At 42.0% G+C, this 19,743-nt stretch overlaps 1 protein-coding gene across 2 annotated transcripts in view; it reads left to right on the forward strand.

The window, feature by feature from the left end:
* The window catches only part of RAB27B (RAB27B, member RAS oncogene family), a 44,288-nt gene extending 26,623 nt beyond the window's left edge, over positions 1 to 17,665 (forward strand). The window contains exons 3-7 of one of the 2 annotated variants that reach the window (XR_005554046.1): positions 9,932 to 10,017; positions 10,751 to 10,854; positions 12,066 to 12,189; positions 12,604 to 13,790; positions 13,919 to 17,665. Coding sequence is in view for 1 of the 2 variants with exons in the window: in XM_039321939.1 (XP_039177873.1) it covers positions 9,932 to 10,017; positions 10,751 to 10,854; positions 12,066 to 12,189; positions 12,604 to 12,793 (504 nt within the window). In the remaining variant the exon portion in view is untranslated. Of the gene's footprint in view, positions 1 to 9,931; positions 10,018 to 10,750; positions 10,855 to 12,065; positions 12,190 to 12,603 lie in introns of both variants that reach the window. The other variant, XM_039321939.1, reaches the window with a different exon arrangement.
* Positions 17,666 to 19,743: the final 2,078 nt, after the last annotated feature.

The raw sequence follows: 19,743 nt of genomic DNA on the forward strand, positions 1-19,743 counted from the left end.
GAGGCTGCGGAGCTTATCTTCAGAGGGAAACGAAGCACAGGAAGGGAGTAAGCCCCAACCAAGAAACGGAGGCTAGAGAACCCTCCTGGGATCTGCAAAGCCCTTTTTCAGGGAGAAACGAGCTGTGGCTGCCATCTCTTGCAGAGAAAGGCAAACTGAGCTTAAGGAAGCTCTACATCATATCTGGAATCACTGATAGAGGCGGAATAGGAGCACACAACCAGCGCTCCACCCCTGATACACACATATAATAATAGGACAAAATATAATAATAATAAAAATAGATACATAAATTTTAAAAATAATAATAATAATAATAATAAAAAAAAATTTTTTTTTAAAGCTAAAAATTAAGCGACTGCAGGGCCAACAGGCCTAAAGACAGAACACACAATATTATCATCATCACCATTATTGTTGTTGTTGTTATTATTATTATTATTTTACTATTATTGTTGTTCCTATTATTAGTATAATAGTAATAGTATTAATAAGAATAAATTCCGCTCTAGGTGACCGCCATTTGATACCTGCTGTGTATTAAGTCAGGCCTACAGACCCTTTTGAGGTCGCCACTGATATTTTTTGCCTCCCTTTTCCTTTTTCTACTGGTGCACGTTGCCTGGTCACCTAAGGCCTCCGGGCGGAACCCAAAGAGTGGTTCCAAACGTGCCTTCGGTACCTCCCTCAGCTACCGTGACCTTAGCCCAGAGAGAATATTTTTGTTGTGGTCGGGTGATCAGGGGAACAGTCCTGGTACTTGTTCCAATTTCGCTCCCGCCAATACTTGCCTGCCTGAGCGTCTTCTCAGTTTTTCTGGGACTGCTCAAGCGGAATGGAGGGACCCTCGTTGCCTCAATCCATGAGCACGACCCCTCCACCTCCCAATTATGGCTACAACACACCTTTTGACCAGAAGGCGGCAGGCAAGTGCAAAGCGAAGACAAAACACTCGCTCAAGAGGTCCTCCAAGTTGGCGGAAAAGCAAGCCAGCCGTAGGCACCAGGCCCTGGAGAAGGAGTTCTCCAGAGCGCAGAGGCAGGCCCAATTGGAATTGGTTCAAATAGCGGCCACCGAGATGGAATTACCATTGGGTCCATCCACATCAACCCAGAGCGCGTGGTCCATTCCAGGAACACCGCAACCACTGGACCCGCCATCTACATCAGCCCAACAAACAACCACGGCGGCAGGCACAACCACTGAGTCCAACTCTCCACCTGCGGTCACCACACCCAAAGGTAATGACATAGGGGACATCTGGGCAGATGGACGGCTAGAGGCCCTATTAACCAAAGTGGTGGACCGAGCCCTAGCACAGCGCTCCGCCCACCACGACCAGGGGCCCTCCATCTCAGCCATGCCACACTCGGAACTCCCCTCAGAGTCCTCAGGCATTCAGGAACCCGTCTCCCCGGCCCAGTCCTCCATGAGTGGTTATTCTTCACCACAAGAGGAGGATCAACCTGGGATCTCTATGTCAGAGGATGAGGAACTTCCCCCTGAGCCCCCCTCAGGGGGATTATTTAATCCCAACCGCTTCCTCACGATACTACGCAAGGCCACAGCCATTGCGGACATGGGGACGGATCAGTTTTCTCAGCCGCAAGCGACACCGGCCACCACATCCAGACCCGTATTCGTAGAAAAGGTGACAACGCAACACCATATACCTTGCCCCGCCATTTTCCTGAAAGGGATCAAGAAGCCATGGGACTCTCCCGCTTCCTTCCCATCAGTGAGTGGTACGGACAAAAAATTATACAGCACTGCCACAGACCTCAATGAGGCCTTAGAAATTCCTAAAGTAGATGAAGCCTGGACCCCCTTGGTCTCCCAGACAGCCATGGCTGGGGACCTAGTGGAGGCCCTTAAGGCAGATGACAAAAAGTGGGAACAAGCCTTTCGCAAAACCCACCAGACAGCGGCATGGGCCATCAAAGCAGCCACCTCGGCCTCCTTTTTTGTCCGGGCCACCCTCATCTGGTTGCAACAACTACAAACCATAGTTCCTATGGAGGACATACGAACACACCAGGACCTGGCTAAGATGGTAGCAGCCACGGAATACGCTGCAGACGCAACGTTCCAATCGGCCATTTTTTCATCCAGATCCATAGCATCCAACATAATTGCCAGGAGAATGCTATGGCTAAAACACTGGCAAGCTGACACCAAGGCTAAGTGGCGGCTAGCGACCGCCCCTTACTCAAGCAACGGTCTGTTTGGGGAGGCCTTGGACCCCTATCTTGTAGAGAACAAAGACAAGCGGAAGGTCATGGCACACTTGAACAAAAGGTCAGACAAACGTACCACACCTTACTTTCGTAGGCAGTCCTTTCGTCAACCGACAACCACGCCTATCAGTCAGGCACCCAAGCCATTCACTCCCAGGCAGAACAAACCGTACGGCCGCCCCTACGACAGACCGGGGTTCCAGCCCAGACAACAAAACCAGTCGAGACGACCCTTTCGTGGAACGGGTCGTCCGTACCGGAAGACAAAATGACTCCTACATAGACCTACCCATTGGAGGAAGACTAGCTCACTTCTTCCACCAGTGGGAGCAGACCTCCACGGACAACTGGGTACTACAAACCATCCAGTCCGGGCTGTCCCTGGAGTTCCTGGTCACACCCCCAGACCGACTCATCAACTGCTCGGTCTCCAGGAACCCCACCAAACGCAAACTCATGCAGGAGGCCATCCAACACCTGTTGGACATTCAAGCAATAGAACCGGTCCCAGCGGAATACAGAGGCAGAGGATTTTACTCCATCCTCTTTGTGGTTCCAAAGACTTCAGGAGGATGGAGGGCAATCCTGGACCTAAAAAACCTCAACCGCTACATCACATACAAAAAATTCAAGATGCAATCCCTTCAGTCCATCCTGGGAAGCATCAGAGAAGGAGACTTCCTGGCATCGATAGACCTCACGGAAGCCTACCTTCACATCCCCATCCACCCAAACCACCGCCGGTTCCTACGTTTCTGTTACGGGGGAAAACACTTCCAATACAGAGCTCTCCCCTTCGGTCTATCTTCGGCACCCAGGGTATTTACCAAGATACTAGCAGCGGTAGCCGCCAAACTGAGAAAAATCCCAATACGCGTCCAATGTTACCTAGACGACATACTAATCCAAGCAACATCCCTACAGATAGCTCAGGCGGACGTAAGGACCGTCATTCGCGTCCTCCAATTACACGGATTCTCAGTAAACTTTCAGAAGAGCCAGACAGTTCCCTCGTCCAGGCTGCTGCATCTGGGGGCCATGATAGACACAACCAACTGTATGGTCTATCTCTCCCAAGACCGGGTGGCCGGCATCAGGGAACTGGCTCGCTGGGTTCACAGGCAACGTTCAGTTCCGATACTAACACTTTCCCAATTATTGGGCAAGATGGTATCGGCCATAGCCATTGTACCCTGGGCCAGGCTCCACCTACGGGAACTACAGTGGTTTCTGCTCCCGTACCAACGGCAGAACACCAGCGCATCCAACCACCTAGTCAGGGTCACGGCACAAATCCGCAGGGCGCTACGCTGGTGGTGCTCTCGGGCCGTGACCAAGGGGTCACCCTTCAAGGAACCAGTCAGAGTTACCATCACTACAGACGCCAGTCTGTATGGTTGGGGAGCCCATCTGGACTCCCGGTTTGTACAGGGACGTTGGTCCGCCACGGATCTGAGAAACAACATCAACTGGCTAGAACTCAGGGCTATCCACCTAGCCTTGCAACAATTCAAAGACAGAATCAGAGGCCACCACGTTCTAGTCCTAACAGACAACGTAGCAGCCAAGGCGCACATCAATCGGCAGGGGGGGACCAGATCAAAAACCCTCATGACAGAGTCACGACTCCTATTCAGCTGGGTAGAGCCCAATCTGAAGTCACTAAAAGCGGAACACATATCGGGGGTCAACAACCAGCAAGCGGACTTCCTAAGCCGCACCACAGTGGACCCTTCGGAGTGGGGGCTACACCCGAACTTGTTCCTAGACATCTCCCGCAAGTTCGGGTACCCGATCCTCGATCTGTTCGCATCATCAGACAATGCCCAGCTCCCCAGATTTTACTCTCGTTACTTCAACCCGCGAGCAGAGGGGACGGACGCTCTGAGAACTCAGTGGCCTCAGGGTCTGCTTTATGCCTTTCCCCCACTACCACTCATACCGGCGGTCATCCGAAAGCTGATTCAGGAGCGGGCAGAAGTGATCCTAGTAGCACCATATTGGCCACAGAGACCGTGGTTCGCCGACCTGATGAACCTGTCTCAGTCGCCCCCATGGAACATTCCCCCTCATCAAGTGTCCCTACACCAGGGAACCATCAGTCACCCGGAACCCCAATGGTTACAACTGACCGCCTGGCACTTGAGCGCCAGATAATGGCACAGGAACTATTCTCTCCCGGGGCCATTACCATAATTCAAGCTTCACGCCGTCCGGCAACAAACCGCATTTATGATTCCACTTGGAAAAATTTTTGCCTTTGGTGCAGGGAACGGCAGTTTGACTTACACAAACTCTACATCCCTCAGATAGTAGATTACCTCTTGGAGGGACTAGACAGAGGCCTCGCCCCCGCGACCATCCGCAGGCAAGTGGCGGCCTTGTCCACCCTCCTCACCTGCACGGATTCGGTTCCCTTAGCTCACCACCCCAGGATCCGCGCCTTTATCAAGGGCGCCTATAACACCAGACCTCCAGTAATTCACAGGTACCCGTCCTGGGAATTACCGCGAGTCCTTCACGCACTCACTCGGTCACCATTTGAACCATTGGCGACCGTTTCCTTGCGACACCTGTCGCTAAAGGTGGCGTTCCTGATTGCCATCACATCGGCCAGACGAATTTCGGAACTGGCCGCACTGTCAGTCAGAAACGACCTATGCATTTTCCACAAGGACAGGGTGGTCCTTAGGTTAGATCCTGCCTTCATACCGAAGGTGAATTCACTCTTTCACAGGACACAGGAAGTAATTCTCCCAAACTTCTGTCCAAATCCAACACATGACCGGGAGCGGCAGTGGCATACATTGGACGTCCGCAGAGCCTTGCGGCGTTATATAAAGCGTACAGAACCCTTCCGCAAATCGGAGGCCCTATTTGTGTCCTTCCAAGCGGGCACCTTGGGGCGGAAAGTTTCCGCGGGCACCATTGGAAGGTGGATCCGAAGCTGTATCGCAGAAGCTTACAATGTATCATCCCTGCCGCCCCCAAGTCATCTCACAGCCCATTCCACCCGAAGCGCTGCAACTTCGGCGGCATGGGCTACCCAGGCGTCAATCGAGGAAGTTTGCAGGGCCGCGACATGGTCCTCGCCTTCCCCGTTTATACGACACTACAAGATAGACCGCTTTGCATCGGCGGATGCCTCCTTTGGTAGGAGGGTCCTCCAGCAAGTTGTCTCAGAGATCAATCTACCGGCCTTATCTGTTTCCCACCCCTTGGGACAGTGAGGCTTTGGTACGTCCCATCCATGGATTATCCATCTCCTGTACTGGAGAAGGGGCGTTGGTCTTACCTGAACGCCTTTTCTCAGTACGGAGATGGATAATCCACACCCACCCCAAGGCCAGCAGGCCGCTAGTAGGGAGCTGAGAGCCAATACCTCGTCAATCATCAGCCAATTCGCCCTCGTTAAGAATGGACTCCACAGGAAGTGGGGGCGTGTCAAGCTTTGGCTACTTGGTCTCAAGAGCAGGCAGACAGAGAAAACCCATCCATGGATTATCCATCTCCGTACTGAGAAAAGGCGTTCAGGTAAGACCAACGCCCCTTCTGTACTTTCCAAGGCTGTTTACACTGCAGTCTGTGAAGCAGTCTGAAAACCTCACAGATAGTTTAAGGTTCTTTTTTCTTTCTTTTTTTCCAGATTTGCCATATTATCATAGATATTAATGTTTCTAACATTAGTATTATTTATATTTCTGATTTGCTCAGAAGCTTAGCAGCAGGGATTTTAAAATCATAGGAGCTCATATTGTCATATGGCATAGGCATTTTTGTGTTACCTGCGGTTTGCTTAGTTCTTAAGGGATGTGCAGATCAAAGCTGAACAGTATTTGTAGGATTTCCAGAACCTTTAGATTGGTACATGAACATTTGTAGAAACTAGATGAAAACAGCGAGGATTTTTTTTTTTTTTGAGGGGGTGTTATAGTTAAAATCTTGTGTGTGAGAGAGAGAATCTATATGTGTGTGTGTGTTTGTGCGCACACATGTGTGGGTGGGTATCCAAATGATCTTTTCCTCCTTCATTCATTCAGTCTAGCTCATGTCACAGCCATATGGTATCCCATGCTGGTTACAATTACTGTTGGTGGGATTTAGAATCGTCATAGACACACACATGAGAAATTGCTATTCCTGGAAGCCTCCATGTGTTGTGTTTGCCACTATTCAGCTGCTGTATTTTAACTCATTTAATTCAAAGCGCTTTTCGCAGTGCATAAAGGAAACAACCTTATACTGGTTTTCTCTTAGAAAAGATCCACTGACAGGGTGCTGCGAGATTGCAATATAAATATTTGTTTTGACACAAAAAATGAGTTAACATTTTCAAAGGGATTTTTTTTTTTTAAAAAAAAAGGATCCCAAATGCAATTTTGCCTACTTGTTTGCTTAATGTTATTACAGGACACAGACCGGGATAAGTCCCTTTGTGTGTACACACACACATGCACACACACACATATACACACACATACACAACTGTTAAGCTTATTCTACTTTGCTGTCAATAGTGCATGGATTCTACAGGTTGCAAATGAAACTTTGCAACAGCAAGAGTGAATTTGAGACCTTGAGCTACCAAAAAAAGTTGTCCATAGAAAGAATGAAGATTTGTTTCTAAAACAAATTGCCCCCATGCAGATATTATTATATTTGTTTCTTTTTTCATTTATACTTTAATAATAGATTGTAATTATGGCATGTAATCAGGACAAATGTTTTCAGAGATATATAATGCTTAATTTCTTGTGATCTGGGGATGAGAAAATATGTTAGTAATGCACAATTTGTAAGCTTTGTGGGAACATCACATTTCTTGGGTTTTGTGGATGCAGTGTTTCTTTCCTAAATATCAGCTACATATTCTGACACCCAAAGCAAACATCTGTGTTGAGGATCCCTTTCTCTGAAATGTTCATCTGCCTCCTACTTGAGAAGCCAACTTCTCAACCCGTTGCATGCTAAATTCAGAAGTTAAAGAGCTTGTGATTTGTGCCCCAGATATTAACCTCAAAATATAACCTTTTGAATCCTTCTGGTATATTAATTTCTGGTTTTGGTAGGATGGAAACTGTGTGTCTTTCTAACCATCTCAGAGATTGTTACTCAGGATCTAGTTTCCCATGGAGAAGAATACATGTATTGCTATCTAGTGGCCAGCCAGGACCCAGTAGATTCTTTAGGATTCAAACCATGGCAAAATGCCAAAAAGATTTTATTAAGTATTAAGATAAGTTAATAGAGAAAGATACACCAATCCACATCCCTTCAGCTTGCCACAAGCACCACGAATAGCAGTAGATAGCCTACTTGGAGTCAGCAAATATGCAGCACCATCCTAAGATGTTTGGTCTAGACCAATGTTCAAACTATCCTGAGGCTATAACCATCTCTTTATGCCAGGCAGGAACAGAGAGTATAAACAATAACACTTGGTAATATATCTCATCAAGGACTTGATCATACCATTAGACATTGGAACCTCAGTCAAGGATTTGTTTAGGGAAGACTGGGTCCCTATTAGATGGCAACTGGGCATGGTTGATGACATATTTGATTAATAACCTAGGAATCTAGATAAGTGAGCCTTTGCTAAAAGTGTGTTTATAGGTTTTATGTTTTGAATCCTTAGCAGGTGTACACCTCTCCTTTAGATTAGGGAGCTGGTGTTGTCCTCTTTATCTTAATTGTTGAAGTAGGATTACAGATAATAGACAAGGGTGATTAGCAATAGAATGAGGCAACCTCTGCAAGGCTTGCTAAGGAATTTCTTCTAAGCACAGGTGTGTAGGAAGGTGCACTACAAAGCTTGCTAAATTACACAGAGATTGCTACAGCTGGCTAAGTAACCCTTTCTACACAAGTACTTCACACACACACACACACACACACACACACACCTTTCTTACAAATCTTTGGTGGTGCCAAAACAATAGAACAGCAATATGTCTCAACAAAAGTGTGTGCTGTGTTAATGACTTAATAGTTTGCCAGGCTGTAAGGGTTGTAGGCAAAAATATACTGCTTTTAAAGTAATGTGAACTATGTATATTTTGCCCAACCACAAATGCTTCAGTGGCCAACATCATTTTTAATACTTTTGATGCTATTTTTCAGGTGCTGTTTAGTCTTTGCACGTTTTAAAATCTCTGCCCATTTAATTGGAATGACAGGGGAAATGAGAAATGTGTACTGTACTTCAGAAAGCTAGATCCTCTAGGTCAGGAGTGTCAAACTGCCGGCCCATGGGCCAGATGCGTCACACGGAAGCCATGCCCACGCCAGCTCCGGCAAGGTGAAAAAAGTCACGATACGTCGCGACACGTCATGTGGTGCGGCAAGTTTGACACCCCTGCTCTAGGTGAAATGTTGAAGGCCATTTTTCCCCCAAGTTTCCTCTTACCCGCTCTCGTGCTAAGCTCTTTGGCCATGAACACACCTCTCTCCTTCACTTGCGCAGGGCCATCTGCTGCTCCAGTCTTCAGTTTCATGGAAAATCTCAAGTGGAACATAATTGCTTATTGCCTTGGACCAAGACATATGTTTCTTCTTGGGTTGTTCAGGGATGGCTGAGTCACCTCTTTAATTCAGATCTTTTCTATACCAAAGCAACATGCTAAATCTTCTATGTATGTACAGGAGAGCAAACATGCAGCAGCTGTGCTGTTTAGAAAGATATTACCTAAGAAAAACATACAAACAAAGAAATTAGTTTATTGTGTCAGTCTTAATTGGGTAGTCCAAAGTCCAGACACTTTGTAGCTTAGGCTGTGTGATAGTGACTAACTTTTTGGAGACTCCGAAGCAGTCTTCACACTTATTTGTAAAAATAATAAAGGTGGGATACAGATAAATAAATAAAATCCGATATTAAGAATTCCAGTCTGCTGAATTCCAATTTACTGCTTATACATCCATCTTTCAGCCTCCAAGGGATTATTTCCATGTTATTCTTCCACTCAACAACTCTGTAAGGAAAGTTGAAAGAGAATGAATGTTGAAATGCCTCCAGAAAGTTATATAGACAAATGAAGAGCCACCAGTTCCAGTCTAACGTTGTAAACATAAAGTTTAAAGTGTCCTAATTGATTTCATCTTCCGGTGGCTTCAGAGATAGTTTTTGGCAAACATTTCTAGGCAATACTGCAGAAGTGGCTTGTCATTGCCTTCTCTTGGGAAGTTTTTTTGATTTCTCAAGTCTAGCCTACAACCTTTGTGTTCATGGAAATCTCTTACCCATGTACTATTTTAGCCTGACCACGCTTAGCTTCTGAGCCCATATGCACTCATCTAGATCAGGATGTCCAACCTTGGCAACTTTAAGACTTGTGGACTTCAACTCCCAGAATTCCCAAGCTAGGCATTTCTCATGCTGGCTGGAGAATTCTGGGAGTTGGAGGTCCACCAGTCTTAAAGTTGCCGAGGTTGGACATCCCTGATATTCAGATTGATACTTCCCATGTCAGTATTGTAATTCTTACTGTGTGCATTCCTTCAATAAATGCTGGGCTGGCTGCCAAAATCAACTGTGGAATAAAATCTATAAAAGGATCATATGATGTTTATCACCTTTTCCTGACCGGCATTTTCAGTTTGCAAATCACGATTTCACTTTTAATTAACATTTATAAATAAATAATTCTCCCTGCATTAAAATAAACAGTGAAGCTTTATTTGGTATGTTTCAGGTGTACAACAGCCAGGGGTCAAGTGGTTCTTCTGGAAAAGCCTTTAAGGTCCATCTGCAGCTATGGGACACAGCTGGGCAAGAGAGGTAATATGCAAGAACTTAAAAGTCCAATGCAGAAATAATTGGAAGGGGAAATGAACAACATTTTTCTATTAGATTCTGTCATTTGAACTCAGGCAGGTTTTCAAGACAGAGATTTTTTGTGTGTGTGTTATCATTTTTGACATCATATTATTGTTTACAAGGAAGCTTAAGAGCCTATTCTTAATTTGGATGATTTGGCATTTTGAATAAAAAGTGATTTGAAGCATTTTGGAATGTTGCATTTCAGGGGAACAATTGCTAAAAGTCACAAGACACTGAGGGTAGTGTCTGAAGTTTTCACACACACACACACACAAACACATACATACAATCAAGTTCTCTGCTTGAAGGTGTGTGAGCCCTACTCCCAGAATTTCTTTGTCCCTGGGTGGGATAAAATCTCCTGTGGCTGTTCCTACCCATCTTTTTGGTATTCAAAGGGAAATTTATAAGACAAATCCCCATTGGAATGGAACAGATCATAAGAGAAAATAAAATCATCCCCAGGGCTGCCTTGTAACCTGAAGGAAGATTTGTGCTTGAACAGTCGTTCTGGATAAGGGTTGATGATCCCTGTAAACTGAATATTAAAGCTTTGCCTTGTCATTTATCTGTTTGCTTGCAGCACTTTTTAAAAGTTCAGCAGTGAAATGTTTACCTAATACCCATTGCTTTCTTTTTTCGTTACAGCTCAAATTGTATATTGATCCTTTCACTCCTTTTCTCCTGACAGATTCAGAAGTCTCACCACAGCATTTTTCAGAGATGCCATGGGCTTCTTGCTAATGTTTGATCTCACCAGTCAACAGAGCTTCTTAAATGTCAGAAACTGGATGAGTAAGTGGAAAAAGCATCTGCCTCCCTTAGCCTTAAGCTCTTTTAGCTTCAGCGGCATTGAATCTGCCACCTTTAATGCAACAGCAGCCCCCCTAGAGAGTGGAATTATGTCAGCTACTCCTGATACGATTAAACACTCGGCCACTAAAGACACGCAGGTACCTTAGAAGCCAGGTGCGCTCCTCTCTGAAGATGACTTCTAGAGGTGCCTGGGTCGTTCTTTGCCTTGGCCACTGGCTGCAAGACACCTTTTATTGAAGCTTTAGGAAACAGGTGTACTTTCACTGTGACCTGACAAAGTTGTTTTTCCACTCCAGCCCTGCCCCCTCCTTGAAGCCTACAGCATCACCACCATGTCATGTTTCTGCAAAACGCTGAACCCTGCCCAAGCTAGTTTAAATATTACTAAAAGGATGTATATGACTTGCTTGAAATTTGTGGGGGTAACGGGTAGTCCTCGACTTAACAACCGTAACTGAGCCCAGAATTATAGTCATGAGTTGTTGTAGTTATTATTGAGTCACTATGTGACGGCACCCAATTTTACAGCCTTTTTTGTGGCAAAATGGCAGTCATTAGGTGAACGCCATGGTCACTGAAGCAAACCTGTTCTAGTCAATGGGTGGGTTTTTTTTTTTTTTGCTGGAAACTGAAAGTAAATGCCAGAAACTAGCAAAACCCACCCAGAATTGTGGTCATGTGACTGCAAGATGCTGCAAACGTCTGTAAATGCAAGTTGGTTGCCAAATGCCCAAAATGTGATCATGTGACTGGGGGGGCACCACTAACCGAACTCCAGAACCAGGACATAAGTAGCTCAGGGGAAATCCATCATAGCTTCAAACGGTCACTAAGCAACACCAGTTGTTAATCGAGGACTACCTGCTTTATTCCCATTGCAGCTGTGATGCGGAGAAGAAAAACAGTGCTCGTTGGCATTTTCAGATTTATTATCTCAATGTTAATTTGATTTATTGGATGGCACAATGTATTCTGGGCAATAAGATAACAACCATCCTATTTCTATCAGACTTTTTTTTTTAATGTAAAAATAGGTAGTGAGTTTGCCCATATTTCATCTATCAGCCTTGAGCAACACAACTGGAAGAAACCAGGCTAGGAAAGGCTGAGAGAATCTATGATTTCTGCTCCTCTGTTTCAAGGGAACATTTCTATACTCCTTACCAAGTTTCTACGTTTTCTTTCTTTAGGTCAGTTGCAAGCAAATGCTTATTGCGAGAACCCTGACATAGTATTAATTGGAAATAAAGCTGACCTATCAGATCAGAGGGAGGTCAATGAAAGACAAGCAAAAGAACTTGCAGACAAATACGGGTAAGGCAAACAAACTTGCTGTCCTCTCAGCTAACTCAGGTGGCATTGGTGTACTCCTCTGAGTGATGCCAAAGGACACAATGAAATAGCCAAGACATTTAGTTTCCAAGGAAGAAAACCAAGTGTAATGTTTATTCCCCCCCCCTTGACATCAGTGATTCTTAAAGTAATCTCTGAATGGATAAGTACTAATGCTAATAAGAATTTCTTTTTGTCAGAGGGGGAAGAGGGATGGGTTCAGCAGACTTAATGGCCTTTCAGAAAGTGACTCAATATTCTTATTGTTGAAGTGAAGTCATTTTGCTTTGGAGAACTAAATGTAAGCTCTCCTTTGAAGAAAAACCTGTAGGGTTATTGCTATAACTGCTCTCTCTTGAAATATCTTACAACACTTCTGATGTTTTCCTGTCGTAGCATTCCATACTTTGAAACAAGTGCAGCGACTGGCCAAAATGTGGACAAAGCTGTGGAGACACTCTTGGACTTAATAATGAAACGAATGGAACAGTGTGTTGACAAGTCTCAGCTCTCTGACACAGCCAATGGTGGAAGTTCAGGAAAACTGGTGTCATCCAAATCTGAAGAGAAGAAATGTGCTTGTTGACTTGGCCATTCAGGTTGAAGGAAAGGAATGAGAAGTCAGAAAGTAAGAGAATGACCAAATGCTAAATTCAACCTGGAACTCCACGGACCAAATGAGACTGCAAGCCTGATTTTGTTTTTCAATGCTGAGAAATCATGCTTCTGCATTCAAACAGGTGTTAACCATCTTCATAGAAAATCCAGAGGCTCTTTTCTCCTTCATACAATAGGGGAGTAAATAGAGAAAATATCTGCTTTGGGGAGAGGATAATTGAAATGTTAGGAGACACCTTTACAATAAAACAAAGGGTTGTCTTTGTTGGCCTGGGCCATCATTTTTCATCTCTTTGCCTTCTATTATGATGGACATTGTATGTTTGCTAAACAGATGATGAAAAAACACCCCAAAGAATATATTGTGTGGCTCACTGTAAGCATCTTTATGTTTTTGAATACCAAAAAGTTAATTGTTGTTTCATTCAGTTGGCTATTCTCATAAGGCAAGATCTGATTAAAACTGCAATGTAGTCATTAGGTGGCATTGGAGGTTGGTGGACTGTAGAAAGAAGATGTCCATAAAACATAGCACAGTGTTGGAAAAGGTAAAAACCACGAGGTTTGCTCAAAGTTGAAAAGTGCTATCTGCCTTGAAATACTTGGCCAAGTATTTCATTGATGACTCAGAGTGATATTCCAATGGAATCCCCTTTCATTACAAGATAGTATGTATTTATTGAGTTCCATATGGATGCAGTTAACATTTCTTATTTGTTCTAATGTTCTAATTAACACATATTGTATATACACACAAGATTATTTGTGCTTTTACTTTACGAGCAGAGCACCTCCTAAACATGAAGCTATGTTCAGCGTTGATCTGGAATATTAGCTGTCCAAAGCAAGGTCTTGATTCAATATATAATGCCTTTCTTTTATTTCCACCACTTAAAATGAGAAAAGCAGGAACAGGAACAAAGAAGAGGAAATTCCAGTACTAATCTTGTTACAGTAGACGTACCGTTAAGTCAGTGTTTCTCAACCTTGACAATTTTAAGGCATGTGGACTTCAACTCCCAGAATTCCACAGCCAGCAATGCTGGCTGGGGAATTCTGGGAGTTGACGTCCACATGCCTTAAAATTGTCAAGGTTGAGAAACACTGCGTTAAGGATGTGTACACTTTAGAGCCAAGCACGATAGGATGATGGTATGATGATGATGATGATGATGATGATGATGAGCCAAATGCATGTATTTACAACAAAAACAGACATTGTCTTTCTACTCTGCACCATCTCTCTGTGATGCCATTCTGGTTTAAAAGGTCTGTTTTTGCAACTCAGCCGCTCCAAAATTGTCTGCGATTCCCTGCCACCATTTTCTAAGCTAGAGAGTATATTTCACCAGGTTCTTCAGGTTACCAACCCAAAGCAAAAGAGTTGTTTCTAATATTTATCACAAGGCTCTTCATCAGTCTCTCAGTAATTAAACATATATTTCAGTTTGCAAAATGTGAACACATTTCTCAGAAAGAATATATTCTTGGTGATATCTTGATTTTTATTTTTATTCCAATACGGTAATACCTTCAGTACACTTTTAGATGTTTACTGCTTTTTGTAAGTCTGCAGAACTCATTTTCAGAAATGGGAAATTACAAAATCCCAAAGGTGTCTTCACTTTTTGCTAGTGTTAATTGCTCAGCACTTATATTGGGAAATACTAATTTTTTTTTTTTTCCTATGAAATCTGGAGTGTATTTACTTGGTTTCAGAATGCTATGCTGGAAATCAAGGGCTGGGGAATACACTTAAGCAGTGTTTCCCAACCTTGGCAACTGTAAGACCGGTGAACTTCAACTTCCAGAATTCCTTAACAAGTATTTAAATTAACAATTGTTAAATACTGACTGGGGAATTTTGGGAGTTGAAGTGCACCCATGTTAAAGTTACCAAGGTTGAGAATCACTGCACTTAACTAAGTGTAAAAGAATAAGAGATTCTTTGTGCATTAAAGTATATCTCCTTTTCTATATGGCCTTGCACTGTGAGGAATATTTCATCTCTTTTTCCTGCATTTCTGCCATTTTATAACTTTTAGCTTTCCAATGGAAGAAGAGACTGGACCTATATATCCTTAATACTCCCAGCTGTTATTACCTACTCAGTGCTGTCTGTTGCATAGCAGTAAACAGAATTATCTGGTGCAAAATTTGGGCATATGGTTGATCTACTGAGGAATCCCAGCTGACTTAGTGAAAGTTGCCATTCAGAACTTTTCTTACATTTAGTTTGACAGTTTTGGATCTTCTGGTATTATAAATCCGATCTAGAGGGACCAATATATTACAGTTGTATTCCAATCTCTCATACTACCATACGTATATTTTGTTGCTTACTAACTGGAGTAGCAACTTAAAAACTTGAAGCCACTCCTAAGGCACAATTATTCTTGGGCATCAATTTGTTTCAATCATGCTGGGTTATCTACTAGCATTCCTATTAGTTCTGCCCATGCCTCTTGTCTCAGCATAAATACCCACGAGTGAATGTTTTATGCATGCATGTTAAACTTTGATATTGTATACACAAAATATTCCCCAGCATTAAGTAAGGCAAAATAGCTGTTGGTTTTGTAGCTTTCATTATGCACACCTAAACTCCTGCATGCCTAAAATGTAGATGTTTATAGGGAACATTTATCAGCACAGTGTTTAATCCACAAGAACACTTGCTTTGATTTCCCAGATTGGCATTATATCATCTTATTAATAGCCTTTGAAACTGGCTTGATGCAACTAAAAACTTGCCAAGATGGCAATACTGGAATCCATCTTGCATTTTCAATATAAACTCAAAATAAATTCCATATCACATCAATAATTCTTTCATTATCTTTTCTTTTATGGCCCTATTTCATCAAGGAGATCAGGATATGTATGACTGATATCAAATATATTGATGTAGGTTATGTTGCCATTATAGTTCATAATTAGCATCTCGCCAAAATAATCCTACATATAATTGAATATTTGATTAAAGTTCACCTGCAGTTCATTGATGAATAATTGTAATGGCAATATGTTGTGCTAATTTTCCCAGGCTTCCTTTTGATCCTTTTGAGACATGGTATGAAATTCCCTTTTCTGACTTGGTTTCATGAATATTTGAATCAAAATATTGGATGTGTTTGTATGATTGATAGACCCATGGTTTTTCATTTCGTATATATACCCCTTTATCCAAAAGTATTCAGCTGTAATGAGCCAAGTTCTCAAGTGCTTCTGTTGTGCTTCTGACCATCTACAGAGATAGTCCAAGCACACTAAGCCAACCCATGTTTTCATAAACCATATATAATTGTTGAGGGAAAGAAACTAGAGAACTGCTAGTTCCATGTAACCATTTTTGCCTGCTTTTATTGACAACCATTGGCATTAGATTACAGCAGCAAAAACTGCACACCAGCTTGATTTCTGTGAAAGGATCTTTGTTTGCTTAGTTAAAGCCTCTGAAGAGCAAAGCTGTTGCCTGATGAAATGCACATGATGTCCCTAATAATTACTGTCTATGGGATAAATCAATATATTTTAAGAGAAGATTGTTGTCCCTGTCACTGAAAATATGTTCCTATACTTGCCCAGCAGCCTTTTAACAAAGTCTTTTACCAAGATTTACAGTGTTCAAACTAGTCATTTTGCGGCTGTTTTGTTATGAAAATCTACCTTCCCCAATACAATACGTGTTCTGTAGTCTGGTATTACATGAAGTGACCACTGAAACTATTCGGCCTTGTTGGTTTCTTTCTCCAGTCAAACTGAGGCAAAGTTGGATAGTGTCCCTCATGGTCAACTTTCTAGATATGCTGTTGAAGCTCAATGTTAGTAATCGGGAGGAGTTTGAATACCATTGATTAACTTGGCTCTCCTCCGACAATATCCTCAAGGCTTGTAAGGAATTCTGTCACGTTTTCCTTTCCCTAAAAAAAATGCATGATAGCAGCTCTTCTAAAGGCCAACTGCATCATAATCTGAGTCACGTGGTTATGGCTTGCTACAAAGGGGATTAATTGGGGAGGGGGAGAAAAGTTATCACAAACTTACAATCATACGATATTCTCAGAAGGGGTGAAGTCCTGCAGTCTGGTTAAATATTTAGTTGTACTTATCAATAATCCCCCTCAACTCATACCATTTAGCATAAATTCATTATGGGATATTTCTTAAGAAACATGGACCCATCTTCTTCTTACACTTAAAAAGGTCTTGCTTGCAGCTCTTCTAAACTTGATTCCACCTCAACTTTTAAATCAAGAGGTTTCTTGAATCTTAAATCTTTTCCAACTGCCATTGCTCTACCCCCACGGTGGGATTTTCAGTGTACATATCTGTATAATTCAAGGTACTTTATGTGTTTCTCACGAATATATTTATTGAAATTATTCTTTTCAGATTTTGATTCAACACTAAGAGCCTCCTGACTGATCAGTTGCTTTTTTCCCCCTTTGCTTTGTTTTGCTTTTAGTGTGTCCTTAAGTTAGATAACTCTGAGCATGTTTTCTGTTGGTCTTTGAGATGGTTCTGTAGAAATTAAAGATTTACATTCTTTGAGCTAAGTGTTTGAATTATCTCTCTCTGGATGGACTGCACTGCCAGCATAGCAACTCAGTCATTAACCGTGTTGTATTACTACTATTATGCTGTTGCTTTTCAATGATATATAAATATGTATTTATATGTGTGAGTGTGTGAGTGAGTACGCACATATACATACATACATACTATCAGACCGTAGCCATTGGTGGCTGGGTTTATACAATATGGCTAAGGAATGTAATTCTGTAGTTTCGTTTCTGCACTGTTCTTTTGAAATTAAAAACTATTCATTTTTAAAGCAGTTGTGGATTGTGATCTTGAACAGCAAACATGATCTAATGTGTCTGAGAATGGTGAAAGTGTGCAGATGTCACACTAAGTCATAATGTTTCTTACTTCATTCTGGCTTTGCACATGTGAATTCACATGCTATAGTTACAACTATGTAGGAACTCAACTGATATTTTCAGAAATGGCTTAAGAAACAATGGCTTCAGTGTAGGAACTCATCTAGACAGAAAAAGGATGAAATTGGAATACATTATTCATCATAGTCCCAGTAATTTTTTTTTAAAAAAATAACCTCATGTCCTCCAGATGTTAAGAATACAATTCCTTGAATTACCAGCCATTATGAACCAAAGGTTGCGGATCATTTGAAAGAGATTATACCCAACCTCTGCAGGATCTGGGCTTTAGTTCACCCTTAAGTTGTTTATTTGTACATTTTTATCTGCTTTTTTTGTCGTATAAGATTGCTGGAACTTTTTGGAAATAATAATACAATCTAGTCCCTATTTCAAGATAAATAGTCAAAAAACATGATTATTTTATGCGTTTGTATCAACAGTATTGCTTTCATTGCATTGGCTTGAATTATTTCATTCTGCTATTTTGGCTTCTTGATTAAACTGGACAATGTCTCAATCAGGGGTGTCCAATCTTGGTAACTTTAAAATCTCCCAGACTCCCATGCTATCTGGGGAAATCTGTGTGTTAAATCCACAAAGTTGCCAAGATTGGACACCTCTGGTCTAGATGAATCTATTTTTCAATCTTTTATCAGCTATACAAAGAGGATGGCTGCAGGTCCTAACAAATGCATCTGGGGAAAAGTTAAGGAAGATTGATAGAACAGGTCCCAACTCACTTCATCCAAAGTGAGAATAAGGTTTGTATTTCTCTTTACTTTGCTAGGTATTTCCTTTATACCCATCTGAAAAGATAAAATATGGAATTTAAAATCCTACTCCTCATTTAAGGGTAGACTTTTATAATGGTCTAAAGTTGGTTTTGAAGGAGGACCTTGCAGAACAAAAATGGGCAATGTATATCTCCAAGAGCTCCTGAATGAAAGACAGGATATTGGATTTACACATAAATACACACATACATACCTACATTTATAAATTTTCTCAACTTACAGAGTTGTAGGAAAGAATGGAAGGCAGGAACAACATGCCTGCTACCTTGAGCTCCTGCATGAAAAGCGGGCTATAAACATATAAATAAATACATGTAGTGCTCAAGTTACAATCGTAATTAAGCCTAGCACAAAACATTGCAAATTGTGATGGTCGTAAAGTGGGTCAGCAATTTTATGACAATTTTTGTGGTGGTTAAGCAAACACAGCAGTCATAAAACAAATGTGGCGGTCATTAAGCGAACCCACTTTCTGGGAAAACCATCATAAACTGCGATCACAAGTTATAAATAGCTTTTTGTAGGGCCATTATAACTTCAAATGATCAATAAGTGACTGGTCATAAGTCAAGGGCTATCTGTGAATACCGCCCGTAATTCCAGTACAGTGTATGCTTTTTACTTTCCAAATGCAGCTTTAGTAAGAGTCAAGCCACTGGCGTTATCTAATGTTACAATTTGCCCTAATACTGGGAACAGCTCAGCAGCTACCATGCTGGCACTACTAAATAAATCATGTGGAAAGATGTAAGAGAATGTCCTTTAAGTTTTCATAATGATAAAGATGTCCAACTTCAAATGATCAACATTTATTTAACACTTGGAACATGTGCATCCTCTTTCTAGTATTTTTGGTTTCTTAAAGCATTGGGGGATATTTGAAAGCTGCATAATTTGGATAAGTTAGATTTCAGATTGGAAGATTACGAAAGTGGAAATCACAAAAACTGAAGCATCAGATTTTCTACATCATGAGAGCATTGTCCATTTGTAAGAGATACAATGTCTGAATAGGATACAGTAAAGCAGATTATTATTTTTTTTTGCAACCAGAAATATAGTACTCAGAAATTTTACAAATGTGTTTCAATCTTTTCCTAGCACTTTCTATTAATGCTTGGAATAGAACGAATAATATTCTGTTGGGTTAAATGGAAGAGAAAAGGGAATAGATT

The sequence above is a fragment of the Crotalus tigris genome, unplaced genomic scaffold, assembly GCF_016545835.1.
Source record: "Crotalus tigris isolate CLP2741 ecotype Arizona unplaced genomic scaffold, ASM1654583v1 scf7180000023830.6690815, whole genome shotgun sequence".
NCBI lineage: Eukaryota > Metazoa > Chordata > Lepidosauria > Squamata > Viperidae > Crotalus > Crotalus tigris.